The sequence below is a fragment of the Agelaius tricolor genome, unplaced genomic scaffold (genome assembly GCF_023055355.1).
Source record: "Agelaius tricolor isolate 1412-34295 unplaced genomic scaffold, bAgeTri1.0.p SCAF_7, whole genome shotgun sequence".
Lineage (NCBI taxonomy): Eukaryota > Metazoa > Chordata > Aves > Passeriformes > Icteridae > Agelaius > Agelaius tricolor.
In genome coordinates this window covers 47,165,731-47,187,853 of record NW_027269267.1, presented here as the reverse complement: position 1 = coordinate 47,187,853, position 22,123 = coordinate 47,165,731, and the positions used below count along the sequence as shown (strand labels likewise).

Here is a 22,123-nt window from a genome sequence, read left to right as displayed (position 1 = left end):
TCAGTTTTAAAGTGGTGAGAAGGAGAAGAATGGGACCTACGGATTCTGTCTGAAGAGCTCTCGGTCCGTGCAGGAGAACTGGACACGCTGCTGCTTCGGTGAGAGGATGGATGGCTGCCAGGTCTGCGGCCCTCTTCAAGAGAAGGAGCAGGAGAAGGGCTGTCTGGAACACGTTCCTAGACCACACAAAAAGCCATTGGGAAAAAATGGCAATGTTAAACCAAGCCTCTGTTTCCAAACATCGCTTCCCTAAACCAAATCTCCCTCCTAAATTACAACCTATTCATTCCCCTGCTGATGTTTCCAGGATTTGCAGAGCATTCTCAAAGGAAACTTGGCAACTTTAGGACACTAGTTCTTACATTTCAGCAAGCAATGTAAGCACTGCTCATCCTATTAGGCTTTTAACTTCCTTCTACTTAAAAAAATAAGAGGTTTGTTCACCTTTCTGTTGTTGTTGTTTTGGTTTGGCTTTTTTTGGTTTTTTTCTCTTTTTTAATGGTTTCTTTGTTTATTTTTGTTACTTGTATCATCATGCAGTTGAATTGGAAGCAGACATTTTGGCTTACAGATGTTGGCATTATGGGATGAGGAATTAAGTATTTCTGTAAATAAATAAAGACCAGGTAGTGTTGTTTTATCTCATGTTGACTTTTACTTCACATTTTAGTTTCAAAGAGGCTTCTTGAGCAACGAGATCTTATGGAATTGTTATGGATCATAAAGAAACTATAACCTCCTTATAGTACCTACATCAGTCACATGACTGATATAAGTCCAAATATCTATTTTTACCATGGAACACAAATTTGGAATGAATCACACTTTTTGGATGAGTGTGGTCATATCACTTAAAAATGGAGAAAACCACCATTCATATTTTTCTATCCAGGGAAAGGCCTGGCATGGTAGCCAAGAGGAGCTATGATACACTTCATGAGGTTCCTTGGTTTTGAAAACCAGAATGTAAGGACTATGATGGTTTGAATTGCATATCTGCTATGTGAGAATTGTTAGTATGTAGCAGACAGATACATCTGATATTTCCCCAGAAGTCTGACACAAACAATAATCAAAAGGAGATGAGTGCAGAATAGTTCTTTCTAGAAAATTTGCTGTCTTTGCCTGCAGTTTCCTTTTTACTGCTGAAAGTTTGCAAGACTCATTGCTAAAATATGTCAGAGTGAGGCTGTTTTGGAAAAATAGTGATAAAAATAAATAAATACTATAGGGGAAATCTATTGGAAGGACTGAATATATTATACTAACTTTTTTTTTTTTTGCTTGTTTTTCTCCTTTTAATAACTGAAAACTTGACTTATAATGAGAAAAACAATGATCCCAAACCACCAATCAACAAACAACTGCACACATTCAACTCACTAAAAGCTTTTGGTAATGAAATAATACAATTAGTACATGTTTAATAACACAAAAAAACCTCTTGCTGTTGCAAATGTATTTTCTTGAAAAAAGCAGTACATTCCTCACACCGAAAAGTTCTTTTCGAGCAGTCATTATTTTATCATGCACAGTCACTAGATAAATATTTATTTCTCTGAATGCATGCCCAAGAAATTTTGCAACATCCTCAACTAGAGGAATCAATAGATTTGTTCAAGGTAAGTTTAAAAAAAAAAATATCTGCTGAACTTGAGATTCTGATTGCAAAGGGATTCAATGAGCATACTGATGGAGTGGGAGGAGATTTTTTAGAGCAATGTTGCAAGACATCTAAGTGGATTCCACTTTAACAGTCTTAGGTTTTTAAGTCAAAAACCTTGATGAGGATAGCTTAACTGCATCATAGCTCTAGGCTCATTATGACTTTGATTGTGTTTATATGCCCATGAACTGGGTATTCAAGAGGAGGATTATAATGCAGATGTTTTCAGAATGTAGAAGATTTATTTCTTTAGATTTAGGAGGATTTAAGCATGCATAGTGTACAGATTTGATATAAATTAGAACACGGTATATTTAATCATTCATTTAAAATATAATTTCACTGTTTGGCATACAACGTATTGTTCTTAGAAGGGTTTCATTAAAATGAAATCCAGTGAGCACATAAGATTTGAATACAGAGCTGCAGAGTAAATTAATTTATTTAAACAGCTTAATTTGTTTATCCTATTTATTTATGTGTGCTTTTACAGCACGTATTATGAGATGGAGCGAGCAAAAGGAATGCACAGGACAACGAAATATAATTACTGTACAAACAAAACAGATAATGAGTTTTATTCTCATATAAAATGACATAGACAAAATCCATGAGAAAACTATATATCTTGGCTTTATCAATTCATTTGTAAAATACCCTTTAATTCCAATAAAACATGGAATTGAACTACACAGAAATGCAAAATAAACCAATTTAGTACCTTAACTATTGTTTTATATCCTTTCTTCATAGTTCCACAATCAGCAATCTAGTCTATAGCAATTTTTTGTGTTTAACAAATTCACTGAAATAATAAATGGCAATGCTACTAATAATAAATTGAAATACTCTGTAGTTGTAAAAAAGTCATAGTAATAAACTAACAGTGCTGGAATATCAATATGTCTTCCTTAACAGAGATTTTGTGTAGAAAAGATTAATTTGGTTTGTGGCAAAATATTAACTTTAGACTCCATTTAAAATTTTTTGAAAATGCAGATCAGAGCTACTTTGCCACTTCTAAAGCATGCCACTTTAGCACAAATTATTCTACAAGAAACAGCAAAGAAATAGAACTTACTGACTTAAAATCCTAGCAACAGATATCACCTAGGATTCTATCCACTGCCCAATATTTTTCCTAAAACTTGCCTACTCACAGAGGCAGATATTTCTGGAGAATCTGGTGTATAACCCTCTCTCACTACTTTTTTCCTCCATTTTTTGCTTCCCTATTTCTTTCTACAGATAGTCACTGGTAAAAAGTAGTGTTAACAATTCAGGTAATACGCAGGAATTTAGCATCTGGTTCACCAACGTTTCAGGATTGTTAAGACTCTCAGTTAGGTATCAGAGGCTTTACTAAGCAGAGGGCAACAAACTCTCAGGGGCCAAATTTGAAGCATTCCTTATCTTGGGGTGCCCTTCACAACCTGATCCAAATCATGAATTCTAAGCATTTAAGAATCTGGCATTTACCTCCTCCAAAAATGTTCCTACCACAAAGAAATTTTCACTCTAGGGAGCTCTAACACCCTTTCTTGTACTCTTATTCCAGTGACAAGCTACACTCCCTCAATATCAAGTCCATTTCATAAATAACAGGCTTGTTCCTGTGACACTGGGTATTTTATTTTATGCTGTAAGAAAACAGGTAAAAGATTTCAGTATCAGAGATTTTAACACATGAGATGGAGGTTATCTCTAGAATTGAAGTCATCCCAGTTTTGTTCCAGAATGCTACAAAACATTCACAAAATCACACTGTCTTGGTCTCTTTAAGTAAAACAGGAGAGTTTTTATGTATTTATCAATTTTTTTTCTAAATTTCTCAAATAGGCAAATACTGCAAAATCTTATTCTGAAAGTTATTTTTAAGTAACTTTTTAAAAAATAATTATCTTAATATGTCAGTAATGTTATTCAGAAAGCCAGAAATACTTTCTTCTCTATATCACATCTTTGTCCATATATGAGGTCACAAAGTTAGTTACAAAATATTAATTTATTTTTTTGCCTATTTTATTTCTGCTTCAGCAGCATGTTTTCACTCTTTGAAAATTGCTTCATTACCAAAAGCCTTACTCAAAATATATCAAAACACAAAGCTGATGAAGTTTAGCTGCTGTATCACTATTGAAGACATTTCAGGTACTAGATGTAGGAATAATCCTTCTGCTCCTAAGAGGACAGAAAAGTAAGTGGTATCTTCTAGGTTGTCACCACCTCGGTTTTCACACAAATATTCTTTATTCTTTGCCATTCTTGTTCCTTAATAACAAAAGTGTTGGCCATTTCTGACAAACTTTGAATACATGTTCTTGCAATAACCAAACCAGATTTGCATGCACAGTCTTCACCTGGCTATTTCTCTCCTACAGGTATTTAGTCTTGGCCTTTTACTATGTTCTAGTGTACTCTGCCATAAGACTCATCTCTTGGGTTTAGTTATCCTTTAATTTTAGTCATGGAATGAGCTCTAGACACACAATTAAGTCTTGCTCTAAAGGTATATAAATTTTTAACTATTCAGTTGTCTTGCTCCTCTTCAGTATTGAACAAACTTCTTTAAGAATGTTTGTGCTTTAAGTCACTGAAGTGCAAGAATAAAGTAATTTATTTTCAAGGTCATACTTTTCATAGTTAAGTAACTTTTGGAATTGTTTAGGTTGGAAGAGATGTTTAAAGGCCATCTAGTTTCAACCCACCTGTCAGGCAGGAACACTGTCCACTAGAGGAGGTTGCTCAGAGCCCCATTCAGCCTGGCCTTGAACACTGCCGGGTATGGGGCAACCACAGTGTCCCTGGACAGGCTAACTGCATGCTAGGGAAAGTATAAATGTCACAAACTGTTTTACATAGTCGTGATAATAATACTCAGCATCAGCATCATCTTTTAATCAGGAGTGTGAGAGACTGACTGGTTAAAGACCCAAACAGTGGCCCACCTGGCACAGCACACACTCACCACTGAAGGCTACAGCTGGCTGTTGAAAAAGATGAGGAAGGAGGCTGGTAAGATGCAAATCTTGCCAATATGCCAATGGGCTAGTGCTTTTATCATGTCTATGCCCTTTTCATAATGGCTCAGGCATGAAAACTCTCCTCTGGGGAAGTACTGGGACATTCACACATAGTCTGAAAGACTTCACCCCTTCTGATGGGCCATAATTGACTCAATTGTGCTGACAGGAGAAGCAGCTGTGGCATCCCCAGAGGTGTCATGGATCATAAAAGGCTCCTGAAGTGTCCTGTGATCCACAGCCTTATACCATTCACTGTCAAACTCCCTACCTCAGGAGAGGAACCTGGGCATCCCACCCAAACCTAAGCATAAATAACCGTGGAACTTTGGTGTTTTGTGAGCTTTTCCTATTCCTGACAGATCAAGACAGCCACAAACACTTCAGCCAACAGATATTGAAATTGCAAAAGTCAAGTCTTGTTGTGAGGTCCATGGGTGGTGATATCTTTCTAATCCTTTCCATTTTTTTAAAGTGTTATTTTCGTGTTTTTATATTGCTATATTACTACATATAATAATAACCTAAATGGCTACACGTGTGCTCCCCCATTGCAACCAAACTGTTCTAAAATAAACCCCCCAAACCCTCCTTTAAAGTATTTAAGAACATGGATTTGTGTCATTTCATACGACATTTAGTGTGGTTTTGCCCCAAGGAATCTATCAATAAGAACCTGCGTTACCCTCACCTTTTGGGGTGGGTTGTAACAAGGAATAGTTTATATTATTTCCAACCTTTGTGGGAAGACACCTGTCTTCCAAGCCTTTTTGGTGGTAGAGTTATAAAAATTGCTTTTAAAAGTGATCAAAACACAGATTTCTTTCTTCAGCTCCTGACTGACTTATTTTGAACTTGTGTGAGATGTATTCCAGGAATAACTTTCTTGTAAAATGTCACATTTAATTTGACATTGCTTTAGCTGAATAAGTGTAAGAAATTAGTTACTTGAGTATCTTTTGTATTTTCTGCAAAAAGAACATTTTTACAGTTTTACTTTTTCATTCCATTTTAGTCAAGACACTATGGTGCTCTAAATGAATATTTAGACTCAGGAAGTGCAAAATTAAATGGACTAATAGTTAGTTATTTCCTAACTTCCTCAGTCACTTCTAGATGAGTGTTATCAAACTGACTGAATGCTAAAAAATTTCATTTTTATTTCCTTATCTGCATACTATCTGGCCTGCCAAAGATCTCGCTAACTTCACACTGATGCACATGACATCCTTCTCATCTTGTTCTTACAGATCCACTTCTAATCCCAATCAAAATTCAGGAGTTCTAATATTTTGTATTGTCATTAACTGCACTATTATTTTAAATCTCAGATGTCTTACGAAGAAGAGAATCCATTATGTTTACATCACATGTTTTCTCTCTCTGTGAATACCTTGAACTTATTTATCTTTTGGACCAACTGAAGTTGATTTCTATTATATTTTTTACTTCTGCAATTTTTCATTGTACCTACTTTGCTGTTCCCATCACAAGAATACTGACAACTGGAAGCATAAAATGAAGAAAGAGATCAACTGAAAATAAAACTGAATTGGCTTGATTTTTAGTGTCCCGTTTTTCACATGTATTATTACAGCAGAAGTTAACTGACAAAAAGCCAAATAGGAGACTTCCAAGTAATCCTTTAACAGTACTTCCCCAACAAAAGATCTAATCCTTGGAAATCATGGCAGTACATAAAGCACAATGACCTAGTCAGGAAGTGGGTGTCAATGGATAGGGCCATTACAGAGATTACAAAAACAAGCAAGCAAACAAAGTTGATCCCTATCAATAGAAGAAAGAGCTTGGTTTTACCTTCACAATGAAAATTTCTTCTAACAACAAAATATCCTTCTAAGGTATACAAAAAAACTCCATGCAATATGTAAATATATAGACATGCAAGAAACTCTGTTCCAATCAAATTAGTAACTCCTTACTTGTCGTGAACGGCGGGAGAAATGCGACACACCATATGCGATGAATAGCAAATCCCGAAGTTTATTGAAAGCTCACCCATATTTATATTGGTGTTAATGAAGCTTATACATATTGCAAAAGCTGAGCTCATTATTGGTTAAAGCACACTTAGACCAACCACACCTACTTCTATCTTCTAACAATTATTTTGCTTCTATGTTTGCATTCTTCTAACTTTTCTACCTAAGATAACTACATTTTCCGGCAAGCAATTTTCTCCCCCGTCTTCCCGTTTCAGGGAAGGTCACTGTGACCTTCGTCAGTAATTGGGCACTGGTTGCTCAGTTCCCAGCTTGTTTCCCCTATCCTTATCCATTGGTATCACATCGAAATGTCCTTTCTCAGCTAACCAACTATCCAAAAAGCTCTCTACACTTACTGGCAAGCTGGACACACTTTTTGATTTTTTTAAGGTATTTTTCTCCTCTTCTGAAAACCTAGCCTTACTTGCAAAGTAAGCTTAAGAAGCATCACTAGGAATTCACCCTTCAAAGTAAATCCAAGCCACACATGTATTATGGCCTAGAAGTTAGCAATATCAATCTCATCCCTTGTACCTGGCCCCATGGTCATTTTGCATCAAGTCAATCTCACACTACATACATAGCTCCCTGTTACACACGAGAACATGCAAATTTCCTAACATAAAGTTTGTACTACTTTCTATGTGTCATGTGTAGATACCTATTTTACATGCCACGAGTTAATTCATATGAGCATATGGCTGCTATTAGCTTCAAACTGCACCTCAGAAACATGCATGATAAAAGAACCATAGGATCCTCTATTATTAAAAAAAACAAAACCCATGATTCCAAGTTACAGCCTGCCATATTTAGTTAGCATCCTCTAAGGTCATTATATAAAAAGTGCATTAAAAGCTAAAACAAATAATATTAATCATATAGATAGAACTAATTAATGAGGTGGAACATCGTGTCCTCTAATATAAAGATAGTTAAGCCATAATCAAGAAGGTCAACTATACTTTGACCTAAGATCTACTCATTCTAAATGAAAAAAAAAAAAAGAAGTGTGCATATACACAAGTTATTCTAACGCAGAGATTTTCTTCTCTGTTATGTTCAAGTTCCTACAAATTAGATATCATATTTTCTGCAGCTACGATAAAATTAAGTGTTATTTGAATTACATTATACTTAAAAATTCATTAGTATATTCTAATTTTTGTGTTTGCTTTCTTAACATGTAAAAGCAGTTGTCTTAGGAGCTGATAGCCCTATTTTTATTCTAAAGTATTTATTGTAATAAAATTACATTTTATTATTTAAATGCTCTAAATCAAATTTCTCATTACATAAAGAAGAAAACTTGATCATACTTCACATATCAGATAAAGAGGAAATTAAAGTAGCTTCCCTCTTGCACTTTTATACACTCAAGGAAAGCACTTTAAAGTAATGTTAAAATTTCTATTTTGAATGCACTATGCACTAATGTCTCTAAAAATAGTAGGTTATCTGAAAAGTCAGGTGTTTTTCAGGTTAGGCATACAAAAAGGGTTTTTCTGCCAGTTTGGAACACAATCAAATTTGTTCTCATTCCCCATCTGTAAAAGGTGTACAGCATATCCAGCTTCACAGGAATGCTCTCACTGCCTGCACAATGCTTTTCCTGTAAGACACAGAAGCGTCCATAGAAAACTTTTGCCTTCAACACAGGATTCAAGATTCAGATCAGCAAAGTGAACTTGCTCTTTTTCCTCTTAGAGCCTGTTTCCTTTCAGGTATGCTCTCTGGACTTGCTCACCACCAGTCTGACATGAGACATTAAAATGTCCTCTGTTCAGCCATTTCTGTATGGCAGAGATGTATTTCTTCTCTTTGGCTATTATTTGGGCTTTTTGGGAAAAAAACCCACAGAAACACATGAGTCTGAGTTGGAAGGGTCCCAGAAGGACCATCAAGTCCAGGTCTTGAGTGAATGGCCCATATGGGGATTGAATCCATGACCTGGGTGTAATTAGCACCAGGCTCTGACCAACTGACCTTCTATTATAGGCAAAAAAGACAGGAACATTAAATTACATCAACAGGAACACACATATTGCCAATGAAAAATGAAAAAGTGAATGAATTCCAAAATTAAATTTTATGTCAGAATAGTCCTATAAACAGAGTTATTCTAAAAAATAAAATTTGTCAGCAGCTACTTTTGTTAAATAAGTTAACAGTAAATTTCTGCTATTGGATCACAGGAATATATTTATCTATATGTAGATAGATTTAAAAAAAGGTAAAAAATAGTGTAACACAACCAGTGCTATGATAGATGTGAGGAAATTAGAAAAATTTAGTCTGATATATCCATTATATAGTGGAAAACTACAGTGCCAGTGGTTTCTTCACTTTTTCAGCTGGACATATTGGTTTCTTCTGTTTTATTCTTAATTCGTTCTATAAGTATTAGTAACATATAGATAAATTGCAATTTTTGATTCCGGCATGCTGCTGCTCTGTTCTAACGTTTACAATGTAATTTCAAGTTGCTATTATTATAAGGTATGTCCTTTATATTTTCATATATCTTTCTGCTGAGTGAAAAAAAAATTGATGTAGTGAAACTGCTAACAAGCTGAGCCTTTGAAACCATGGGCAGGTGATGAAAGCCACTTCATGTCTAAAGCATCCCCAGGTCACAGCTGTCACACTCACTGCAATTCATTGTTGTCACAATCTGCTGTCCCTGCTTGTTGTTGCTCTCCTCTTGTTCATCCAACTCATATATCTAAACATTCCATTACAAAAAGACATCTAATGCTCGTCTCATGTTCGAAAGGGCACAACACTCTTCTGAAATATAATTCTGAAGATTTTAGGGCTCAGAGTTCACTGCCAAATCTAAGGTGTTGCTTTGTAAGGCTTCCCTGGTAATTTTGTCTTTGTCTCATCTCCTGAATGCAGCAGGATAAAATGTTTAGTTAGTACATGATCTCAGCTTTATTCCAACATCTTATCATGAAGAAATGAAATATTGCCCAGTAATAGAAAGGCATTTGAAGCTTTGTGAGTTTAAAGATAACAGCGCTAGCTGTGAAGTCAGTGAATTGGAGGGAAAGGTCAGCAAGCCATCTACGGTGGCACTGTTCACAAAGGCAATCCTTCTATCCAATGAACCTGGTTGTTCATAATCTGAAGACTTTGATTTTCTAAGACTTAATTTTGTTCTTTGTTACTTAATTAGATATGGTTACTATTGATTTACTTTTCAGAGTCAAAATTTCTCACAGGCCTTCTAACTTTCAAGCAGACTTTACACTGGCAAACATGCTATACTCTAATTTCAAATCTATGCTGTTGTTTCAGGTTATAACTACAAACTCTGAGATGAGTGATTCAAAAACTTTTCAATTTGTGGAAACATTGACACTAAGGAGAAAATACTTCAGTAAAATTAGGGTTAAAAAATGAGTAAAACCATAGTGAAAACAAAGCCAAGATGTCTGAAAATAATTGCAATAAAAAACTGGAAGCTATAATTCTCATAACAAACAGTTTCATGAAAGAGAGCAACTGCACTATTTATCCGTTCCTGTAAAAATAAAGAAAAAGGAGGTTTGACCTTCTCACTTACATTTATTCTTGAAGATATTTATTTTGATTGTAGTATAAGTTATTATTCATAAACATTACACTGCCAGCACAAGGTTCAAGAAGTATGCTGATTACAGTTGCCTGCTCAACTACTCGGTGCATATAACTCAGTGGACATTAAAATCACAGCCTCTGACTATGCCTTTGAGAAGAACAGGTAAATTGCCAGTGACATTATATCCATCCCCATGGGAAGAAAATCACCTAATAATGACCTCATGCTTTTAAGTTTGTGGGGTTTATGTTTCAATCCTGTTCAGTATTAAAAAATAGGAACATAATTACTTATCTGTGCTACCTCTATCCACATGACCATATCCCTCTGCAATAGATAATAACAGAGGATATAAATCTAGACATACGTTGTACCACAATGGGGCTGAAGGAATGAGTAGGAAACAGTAAGTTCCTTAACCCTTATGGTACTGCTGAAATAACTATGTGCAGCAAGATCTTACATTTAGAAGTGAGTTTTGAGGGACAAGTAAAAACTTGTGTTTATGGATTCACCTGTAGTAGAAATTAATTGTGAGCAATAACTTACAGAAGAAGTCATGACAGTGCTTAGGTAATGTGATGTTCTACATAAAAGACCTAAAATCCTTAACTTATAGTGCAAAGTTCAGAAGAAATCTGTATTTTGTGCACATCCTCGTATGTGCACATTTTTCTAAAGAGAACTTAGGTTAATTTGGTCATTTAAAAACATTTCATTGAAATCCACATATTTTTATATTACAGTTATGTGCAAACCAGATGGGAACATGAAACCTGGTTTGTCAAATAACTTGCACAGGATGTTATGCCAGGAGTTATGCAAAAGTTGGCAGCTACAATGAATATTTAATTAGTATGGATATGAGAGCTGAATTTTCAAAAATGACATTGATACATACTGTAGATTATTAATACAAACAAATGCTCAAATAAGCAAACTTTTGGAAAGAAATTATGATTTTCCAGTTATAACACGTTGTTGGAATGTTTCAGAGAGCCTAAATTGCTAGGTACTTTGAAGGTCTTCACCTAGATTATAAGGAATCTATCTCTGCTAAAGGAAACAGTTACAAAAATGGACTTGTTAAGAATTAAACAACCCCCAGGATAAGGAAAATTTTCTGGTATGGGACTGCCTACAGTTACAATAATACACAAAATTATATGATGACAGTATGTCCCTTTCAGAGTCCAATAGTTTTAAACCTACTAGACAAGTTTAGATCACATGAGCCAAAAGTACTTCTCAGTTAAGTGTTTCCTGGGTCCAGCAATGTTCCCATAATGGGGTTAGATCTGTCAACAGAGCAGGCCCTGCTTTCTACAAAAGGAAACCATTTTTACATGGCCTATGAGATATGTTGTACTCAAATGTACCTGACTGGTAACTGGAGACAAAGATAGTGGTCACACTGCAATATGTTCCCACAGACATATTTAAATGTAGGCCATGGTAACTTAAGCAGCTTTAATAGCTACAACTAACTTGTAAACTACCTTTACAAGATAGAAGTCAGCTTGTTAAAGTTTAGAAACAGAAGGTTACCAATGCTCATGAAGGTCAAATTTTATACTCTTACATATGAAATAAAAGAGCTCATAGAAAATGAAAGGAGGGAAAATATCATGAAAACAGTGAAAATAAAGTTTTGTTGGCACAGTAATTAATATGTCAGGTGTCATTTAACATGTGCTCCATCTCAATCTTCATTTTTTAGATCCCCAGTAGGACTGGTGGCCACAGTTCCAATTAAGAAAATAAATTCAGAATGAAATAAAGCACCATGTGTTTTCCAGAAAATATTAGTATCATATAACTCTTACTAAATACCAATCAAGTAAAAATAGGAAAATAGAGTTGCAAAAATCATCATGCAATCACTTAGTTAGCAGCAGAGTGCTTATATCTCCAACACAGGGGCAAGATGGAAACCAGGGCAGGATCTAGCCTTGTTGGCATACTACCTAAATAAGTAATTCTTTTCAAACCAGTATCTTAACTCCTCATGTCAGCAAAGGTGAGAAAGGGATGCCACTGAAGGCCTCCAAAGGAGATCCTAGATTTAGAGGTAAAGGTGACTAAATTAGGCCATCAGATCATATTTTTCTAGATCAATAAAAACATAGATTTGTTGACTTTTAACTGAACAGTTCTTTGCAGTTCTGTGCTTGTTAGGTTAAAGAAGAAAGGTGCACCAGTATGTTGAATGTCTTAATAAAGTCAGACCTCTTCACTCTACTTAAATCATTATGAACTTCAGAACTTTTGTAACTCCTGATTTAAAGGTCCAAGAGATTCTAAGTTTACCTAATTTTTGTCAGAGAAATTGCATGAATGGATCAATTTCCAATATAGCTCTGAAAAACTACATAAACTTGCTTTTGCGTGGCTATTTCTAAGATACATTAGATAAAAGAACAAAAGTTTGTGTATTTTCTCTTTCTCATTTGTTAGACCTAAAGAAGGATAAGAGGCAAAATGTAGATATCTAAATAAAGATCAAGTCATAATTAACTAATGGTAACAGGGAAGTGTCTTTTTAAATGAAATGCTTTAAAATGAAAACACATCACCTTCAGTAAAAAGAAGAAAAAATTCCACGCCTCTAGTAAATGCCTCTATAATCAGATTAATTTAATTAAAGGCCCCAAACAAAACCTAAAACAGGTAGACAAGTTCAGATATCAGATATTTTTGAGATATCCCTATAATACTACACTTCCAGCCTGCAGATTACTGGGACTGTTCTGCGCTACTTCATTCTAATTTGTTTTGGGATTTGGAAAATTTAGTTTCTGCACAGGTAAAGTATCAAACTTTCAGCCTTTTTCAAATAACTTAGAGCATTTCAGTTCAAATGCTTAGGTTTAAAAATTGGAAGAACAATCTCTTCTAATTTAAGAGTAATTTTTTCCATTATATCTCAAGATACATTAGAGTACAGACTATGAAATACAAGAAAAAGACAAAGCTGTGTATGAAGATGTTTCAATTTGAACATTGCTTTAATACTGATTTAGAGAGAAGGAGGGAAACTGAGTTGCTAACAGTGGCCACTGGTGCCCTGTTGTGCTCTCAGTCATCACACCTAGTTTTCTTGTATTTACTCACTTCATGACTTACCTTAGAACATTTGACACCTATACAATACACCTTTACAATATTTATGCTGGCTGCGAGCGGGCTACGATTTGGTGTCTTTTGGTTTGGTTTGGGTTCATTTTGGTCTGTTCTAGAGTTACCTTGATAACAGATGTCTCCACTCTGGAGGGAGGGCTCTGCACTTGTGCTGCTGCTGCCATGTTGGCGATGGTGCTGAGGTGGTTCATCTGGCTCATTGCCATCGTGACAGAGGCTGGAGGTAGGCTCACGGGAATCAGCGGGTGGGGCATCATCATAAAAGGAAGTTCCAACCCTGTTGGGGGGAAAAACAGGGAAATAGGTTTATGCATCTTTTCTTAAGCACTGTCTTCTTTTTCTCCTGATGGACAGCATTCAAGTGACAGGTGACAAGATGGTTCACATTGCAGGAAAAAGCAGCTCTATGTCAGTTCTCCTCTGAGAGATGCAGGGGTGAATCACTAGCAACCATGGAGAGTTTCTAGCCACAAGGAGAGGCTATTAGACCTCTTAGTTTGTTTATATCTGTGTAATGTATGATACCATTGCTAAGCCATGGCTATTTATTATAGTTTTTGATATCTGCTGTAAGGTGCCTTAGTAGTGCTTCATTATGCCACTGATGCACAAGTTAGCAGTTATTTTAAGTATCAATTTTATTGCATACGTATTTGTTCTTTACTGTCTCCACTTCCCCTGCTTAATACTCTAAGGGAAGTAGTCCAGAATTCCGCACATCCTTGATTTTTTCATTGCCTATTTATAAACACCAAAAAAAAGAGACAGGAACTAGAAAACTGCTGATGTTAGTGCTGAAAGATGTCAACCCGTACCATTTGGCAGAAGGTGGTTCTGTTGAAGAGGGTTGAGAGGATGGCTAACTGGAACATTATGCTGTCCAGGCAAGTTGGGGTGGTTAACAGAGGCCTGTGATCCTTGGGTGGGGGGAGACTGAAGTTTTTCTTTATCCCAAGAACCATCACTGCTGCCTGTGGGGAATGAATATATATTATTTGGATGAATGAAGACTCCAAATTTTCAATTTCTGAATTTGGAAGCAAGGCCAACATTCTAACCTTTTTTGCAGGTGGAAATTTTTTTTTATTTTCTTTTTAATAAGTGGGTTGGGGGAAGGAATTTAGGGTTGGGACTTTTTCCCACCCTCTGAAAAAAAGAATATTTTTAAATTAAGAGTTAGCACTTAGAAAATAAATATATATATGGCATTTTTTAATATGTGAGAGAATATTTTTGCCTGCAAAATGTCTAACAAAAATATGGCCTGTTATGTCAATTAAAATTTAAACTACTGTTATATCGTGTCCTGTATTTGTGAATAAATAAACATTCTTTGGAGTAATTAAAAAATTAATTTATTGAGGGCACCAACATGCATGCATATATGCTCGGCTGATGATTCTATTTTGTATATTAAATTTTTATTTCATACTATTAATATAAATGTTAGGAATTACATTGATTCTTCAGTCTTCTGGTAGTGGAACAGACTAGCAGCAAAGAAGAATGGGGACAAACAAGTATTGAGATGAGAAATAATTCATTTCCTTGAGAAACACCCTTTTTCACTATTGCAGACTTCCTCATAAAAAATAACCATAGAATTAAATAAGATACAATTAAAGGACAATACGATACAGTCTGTATAAAGGACAATAATAATTAATATCTCATTATAAATTTGTCTATTTATGTGCAATGAAAAGGTTAAGATCTTCCAACCTGACAAACTGTGTCATTCTTGGTGTGTACTTACATATAATGCTGAGATTGAGTGTATATATGTTTATGCATACACAGTAATCTATACACTCACTGTATGAGTTTATTTACCATACACAATCAATAAACAATGTTTGAATCTATTAATAAAAATGGATATATGCATGCATTCTCAGCAGTATTAATATACCCATCAGCAATATATGATTGCTTCCTTTTTTATGTAGAGCACAATTTCAACCTCCTGACTTTGAAAATGTCTACTCTTTTCATGGGAGCATGTCTTGATAGGGACTTTAGGAAGACATAAGTCAAGATGTATTCGATCTATGCTCAGTTTCTATTTAGCATTATGGATTATAGCAAAGTACATATTTCTGAATGTTTTGCTACATATATCCTACTCTTTAATGAACAGCAGAGCCTGAAAAACAACAGGAACGGCACCACCTCCTTCTTACTTCAGTAGAGAGGGGATAAGCCTATTAGTTTTGACATATTTTAACATCGTTTTCATTGGATGACAAAAGAACAGAAGTTGGTAGAATTCCAATTTAATTTCTCTAGATCTATTAAAAACCTGACTGTAAAAGCTGTACAACATAGTTTATAATGAAAAATACTCCATTATTGCCATGATTTTCTTTCCCTAGTTACTTCAGGAAGACAGTTAAGGCTCAATATAAATTCTAACTCATTAGCTCAATACTGTCTCAATCCCAGTGTAAATTGTTCAGAAGTAGGTAATGAAAATTCAGTCCAAAGTCTCCTGCAATGAAACAAAGCAATTTTATGAAACAGTGAAAAGAATCAATTATATTAGATACTTTTATTATTTTACAAGAAATTTTCATAACCTTTATGCAGTGAACACACTTGAGATGGTAAATCCTTATTCAAATCTCATGACCTCTGACAAGTGAACATACTTTCTTATATTTTGAGAACTAAGATTCTCTCAAAAAGCCTTAACACACATTTAAATACATAGTAAAGCAGCTAAATCTTATCTGGAAAAAATATTTATTTTCCTTTTAATTTCACATTCTCTAATTTTCTGCTTTTTACCACTGCAGTGTACATATTTTGCTCCTTAACATCCAGGCCTACCCCACCCTCCTGTTTTGCTTATCCCTTCTGAAGAGTTTATAGCAATCCATTGCAGCACTCTCTTGTGGAAGTCATCCCACCATGTCTCTGTGCTGGCAACTCTGTCACAGTTTTCCTGCTGCACAATGGGTTTCAGCTCTTCCTGTTTGGTGGCCATGCTGTGGGCATTGCTCTAGAAGCATTTCAGCTGGCCTATTGATCCCACCACCTTTTTGGGGGAGACAAGTAATTCCTACATGACTATTCTTAGTTTCTTCTGCAATTTCTAACACATCAATAAACCACTTTGCAGTCTTTGCCACCACATGGCTCTCCATCCTCCACCTCCAGCGAGATGGTAGAGCAAAGTACCTTGCTAAAACACTGTCCTTCAAACACTACTGTGCCTTTTCCAGACATCTCTAATGAGCTTGATTTTCCCCCATTAAATCTAGGTTAAATCTCTTTCAATGAGCCCTACTAATTCCTGTTTCCCCTTTGAGCCAGGTGTAACATCTCTTTTATATAAACGAATACAAATAATACATAAATATATATTAGTAATTATATGAATATTTGTTAGCATTATAAGGAAGATGTTTGCATTTTATACAGCTGCTGAATTGCCAGTAATGAGATATTTTCATTATTTTTATCAGCAAGATCTACAGTGCAGTTAATTTTATCCTGATGTTTGACAGGGGGATGGAGTCAATTCTTCTGTGACCCTTCCTAACCTGGTCACAGAATTTTGCAAGGTCAGTTATAGTTTGCCAATTATGGCTCTGCTTGTGTGGCTCAGAAATTAGGGCTTTTCTAAATCAGTAGCTTTTCTGCCTCAAAATTACAGTGTCTGCTGTTTTAGCGTGATATTGAACCCAATAATAATTTGGAAGAGAGAAGACAAGTTTCAGAGAGCCACAGTATCAAGGCTAGCAGTTAGTGACAGTGTCCTTAATACTTGTACTCTGAAATCATCTGTTAAGATCTGCTTATATGGAAAATGATTTATAGACTCCATAGAATTCAATACATAACATTAGAAACCCCTTTCAAACTTCTGACTGTCGAGTTCCTGAACACTTTAAGTGAACAGACACAGATACAAAAAGTCTTGTCCATTCACTGCATTTTTCTTATGCTAGTTAAACAGAACACTTTTCCTCTTAGAGGAAACAGTTATTTTCATTAATGTCAAAGCAAAGCAAGTGTTATTCTTTAGACACTATTCACTGTCTGCACAACAAAGTGCAAGCTACCAGTTCTGTCACCTTTTACATTTGGTTTTGATTCAATGCATACAGTGGTTTCAAAGAGTATTAAAAATCTGTTGCCTTCTTCCTCTTCACTTGTTGCCCTGCTGGAGGCTTATGTTTTTCCAGTTTCCATCAGTGGTTGTCAAGTCTTTGTAATAGGATTAAAAGCTTGGACACCTGATATCCCTGGGTGCTGCAGTTCACCCTCATAAAAGCTGTTTGCTTTAAATTGAGAGAAAATCAGTTTTTAGTGGCATAATTAATTAAATTATGCAAAGTGTTCCAGATTCAGCATAACACTTTCTGAAGCAGCAATTGGAAGCTCTACATTGCATTCAAACAGCATTTCAATTGACGCTGCACTAGGCTGACCATAGAGTACCATTTTCAAGGCTTTCAAGCACAAGGGATCCAATTTTGAAATGCAAATGCTTAATGTTGAGTGCTCAAACCCCATATATATGTACTTGAATAGGCAATTTGGTAGCCAACTACATATTTCATACGTGATAGTGCTAATACAGGCACTCAAAAAATTGAAATGAAGTTTCCAAGTGTAAGTACACGTGCTTAAAAACCAGGCTCAGATGATCCCACATTTTCTCATGATGGACAACTCGATGGAACAAGTGTGACAATACTTTTTCACCATTTAAAAGGCATAGTACAGAATCCATTGCTTTCCTCGTCACCAATATTTCAGCACGTATTTTCCACAAATGTGAGTTACCTTCTCCCATAATCAGCAGTTACACAACAAACCATTATTTGTACACTGAAGTGGGTCTGTAAAAGCCTGATGCCTGGATTATTTGTATTCATTAGTAGCACAATTAGGTAGCTAAGGATGGTAATAATAAATTGAAACAATTCTGGACTAGAAGGTAATGCAGCCAAGAAAAAGAAAATGAAGCAGAAAACTAGTGTACAATGTCAGCCTCACAAACAAACGCTGATCTAAACGCACCAGGTTTGTTTTTATAATCATTCCTCTTATTTGCAGACTCCTTTTCCTTTTTTCATTCTGACCCCATTAGGATGCAGTTTGTTTAAATTTCTGTTTCCACAATGTGAGCTGAACAGTTTAGTTCCTGTGATAGTCAACAGGGATCCAGCCAAAAGGTTCTGGAGAGCTGCTGAGCTCACTCTGTGGGAGACAGGCCGATCTTTGGTCAGCTGAATCTGCATCTGGTGCTTCCAAAGACTACAGTGACCCTTCTCCCAGACTCAGTTCAATGGCCTGAACACACAACTCCTGAGATGGCCAAAATTGAATTTGAATCATGTCTTGTAGGGTTGGTGAGTACCACACAGCACCTGCAGGAGACCCCAAGGCTATCTGGAGGTGTAGATCAGGCAGGATGCTTGAGGGTATCTCAGGCAGTAGCATATATCTATGCCTAGGCAACCAAGCCAAACTTTTTTGATTATAGGTGGTTTTTCGAAATTAAAATTAGGCTATCTGCCAGGCCCTTGGGTCTTCCCCTTCCTTTCATGTGGAAAACTTGATATTTTATGGAATTATATAGAATAATTCAAGCATGTCTTTAGGCAAGTGAACCCCAGCACTGGCTCAGGAATAGTTTCAGGTATCATTATATACACAAGCAGAATCACATAGCAAAAACACAAAAGAGTCTGACTTCCCACTAACAACTCAAACCAGCTTTTTTTTTTTGGTGTGCTACTGATCTCCTTTTAGTCTCATAATCTTTCTGTTATCTTCTGTGTTTGCTGAAACAATTTGTATCTCAGCAACAATTACCAAACAAAGCATCGGTATCAGCTGTGTTGGCTCATTTTTCTGAAGTGGACTATTCATGATCTGGGCTATTTATGTTCACTGGAAAATATGCATAATCAGTGTGCTAAAAATTGGTAATCTTAGCCTCCTGACAGTGAGGAAACCATTTTGTAAACTGCCCAAATCAAGTGCTGCTGCTTTAGTCTTTGAATTGTTATAAATTTGTGATTTGATTTCTATAGAATTCAGTTTTCTAAAATCAGATGTACAATTTTTCTGCAATACACGAGTGCTGTGAGACTGTATAAAAGACACATGCCTCCAGACAAAGGCATTTTTATGAGGTCTCTATGTTACTGTTACATCATTAAAGGGAAAAAAAAAAACTTTGCCATTTGTAAACAGTATCTGTCTAATATTTTTGATACTTGCATTTCTACCTCTTCTGGGAGCACAAAGTGATCAGGAGAGAAAGTACTACAACATGGGAAAATAATTTCCCAAGTCTTCTCTGTAACCCTTTGTATTTGGCTTTACATTATGATTTTTCTTTTCTTTTTTACCTCCTCACAAAGTTTTGCATTGTTTTGGGAGTTTTTGGTTATAAAATCATGCTTATGCTCTTAAATAGGCTATGAGCAATGTGGGCTCCTAATTAAAAGTGTTCATAATTTTCTCTAAAATAGTAGGCTGATGGGTCTGGTATTTGTAGTTCTGCTATTATCATGACAGATTATATACAGGTGCAGTAGCAAATTAAAGAAAAAAACCACACACACACAAAAAATCCCTATCCTTTGACAAACATTTTCCTACAGAAATATATAAAGGAAAAGCCAAAAGAACCTTTGGAATTACATACTGTTTATTCTTTGCTGACAAAAGTAGTAATCTGAAAAACAGTTAGTAGCCTCAATCATGTAGACTGCTTCATTCAATGTTCTAATTTTATTGCATGCTTGTTTTGTAGCAATGGCAAAGAAATTACAACTGCACTTTGCACCACAAGCCAAATTTTTACCCACTTTACTTTTCCCATATTTATGTTCTGATAATAAAAACTGTAGTAGAAATTGTTAATTCCAGGAAATAAGATTGAATTCTAAATGCTGAATACCAGAGTATAGGTTTAATCATTAATCAGGAAATACTGAATTTATATAAATTAATAAGTGAAAGAATTTTTTTACAGTTACAATGAATCTCATAGAATATAGATATTTTATACTAATCTTTCATTATTTCACCAAAAAAGATTAACACAGGAAAAGCTTTTTAAAATTCAATTTAATGAATAATGAAACTGTCCAAGACAACTGAAAGCTCAGCAACTCAGTTACAGGCTGTGTGACATTTACCTAAAAATAGATTTTCCATTTGTCTCCTCTTACTAATACCTAATTTGAGCTAATTTCATCGATAAAAACCAGTTTATTTTATGGCTATATGATCTTAAAAGATAACAGTGTGAATTTAGATATGCAAAAATAAATGTGTGACATCATCAAGATACAAAAAGTCAGATGTGTTGTATTCACTGTGTTCAGAACAATAAAACCTGGACCCCATTTTCCTGTCAGGTACACCTGGTTAAATAAGTTAACTTCAGACCAGAGAGCTGGAAGTACAGCTAGTCCCTTAAGGCATAGTTTTTAAAATATAAAGACTAATGTGCCATCAGAAGTCAACCAAAACCCACCAAAAACTACATTGTCCTTCTTTCTCAACACAATGAGAATCACAAAGCATGTTGCAAACATCTGGATTACAGTGGTATGTGCTTTTGTACAAAAAATTGCCTGTTCAATAGATAATTAATATATTACTATATGTAGTCATTGCATGTAATTGTGGATACTAATATTTTCTGAATGCTTAAGAAACAGGTAAGAGTGAATATGCCTGGCTGAGTAGTCTATAGGAACATGTTTAGAACATTTTCTGAAAAATATGGGTTTAATTTTTTTTAGTGTAAGATCCTGTTACTTCAGTTTATAAAGAAAGAAGCTATCCTCATTCGATTTGTTGGTCTATATAATCAGTATAACAGAATGATGGGCTTCCTTTTTAGTACAGTACTATAACAGACAGGTCCAGAAACTTGTCCAAGGTGAAAGACACAAGTTTAAGGTTCTGAGTGATTCATGCCTATGAGTAAGTGACTAATCTTTCCTGAAAATATGGATTTTGATGGGATTTTGTGATCAGTATTTACACTGGTCTGATACAGGCAATATCTCAGTTGGTGTGGACCCTGCTTTTTGATACTTATTACCTCTAGTCTGAGTTTTACAGCCTCTAATTCTATATTAGCAGTGCTCAGAAACAAGAAAAGTAAACCAAAGCATTATACCATGTTTGTACTCAGTAACTTGTCATCCCCCTTTTCTTTCTCTTTAACAAAAATTCTCAAAAAGTTTAGAAAAATAATAACCTAATTATTGCCTCTTTAACTCAAGAAGAAAACTCCTGCAGATTTTCAGGACATCTAAGTACAGCTGGCAGTCCTGTATAAACTATAAACTAAAGAAAAACAAATACTAGAAAATCCTCAGTAAATACACTGAAGTGCAAAAATTAATTGCATAGACAAAATGCAAAAAGTGAGAATGCCAAGCTTCCTAATGTCTTCTAGTAGATAGACATAATTGTTAGCTAGTCCACACTTTGCCCCACCTGTTTCAGCTGTGCATTTTATCTCTTATTTTTTCGTATTTTTCAATATGAAAAAATAAGAGATACAAGATATATTGGGCTTGAAAGCAAAAATTAAAATTGAAAGCAAAATCAAAAGTGAGAAGGCCTTGGTAAAATCATGTTCAATCTATTCCAAAGAAGATGCACCAGGGATGAAAATGCAAAGCAGGAGGTTGACATATTTCAGCAAATC

General features: G+C 35.3%; 1 protein-coding gene across 6 annotated transcripts in view; it reads right to left on the bottom strand.

Annotated features, from left to right (window-relative positions):
- The window catches only part of DACH1 (dachshund family transcription factor 1), a 352,403-nt gene that overhangs the window by 104,351 nt on the left and 225,929 nt on the right, over nucleotides 1-22,123 (bottom strand). For 3 of the 6 annotated variants that reach the window (XM_071431094.1, XM_071431091.1, XM_071431092.1), the window contains exons 4-6: nucleotides 14,238-14,393; nucleotides 13,527-13,699; nucleotides 41-176 (exon numbers count right to left, since the gene is read on the bottom strand). In XM_071431094.1, the coding sequence (XP_071287195.1) occupies nucleotides 41-176; nucleotides 13,527-13,699; nucleotides 14,238-14,393 (465 nt within the window). The remainder of the gene's footprint in view (nucleotides 1-40; nucleotides 177-13,526; nucleotides 13,700-14,237; nucleotides 14,394-22,123) is intronic. The other 3 variants (XM_071431095.1, XM_071431097.1, XM_071431096.1) reach the window with 1 other exon arrangement.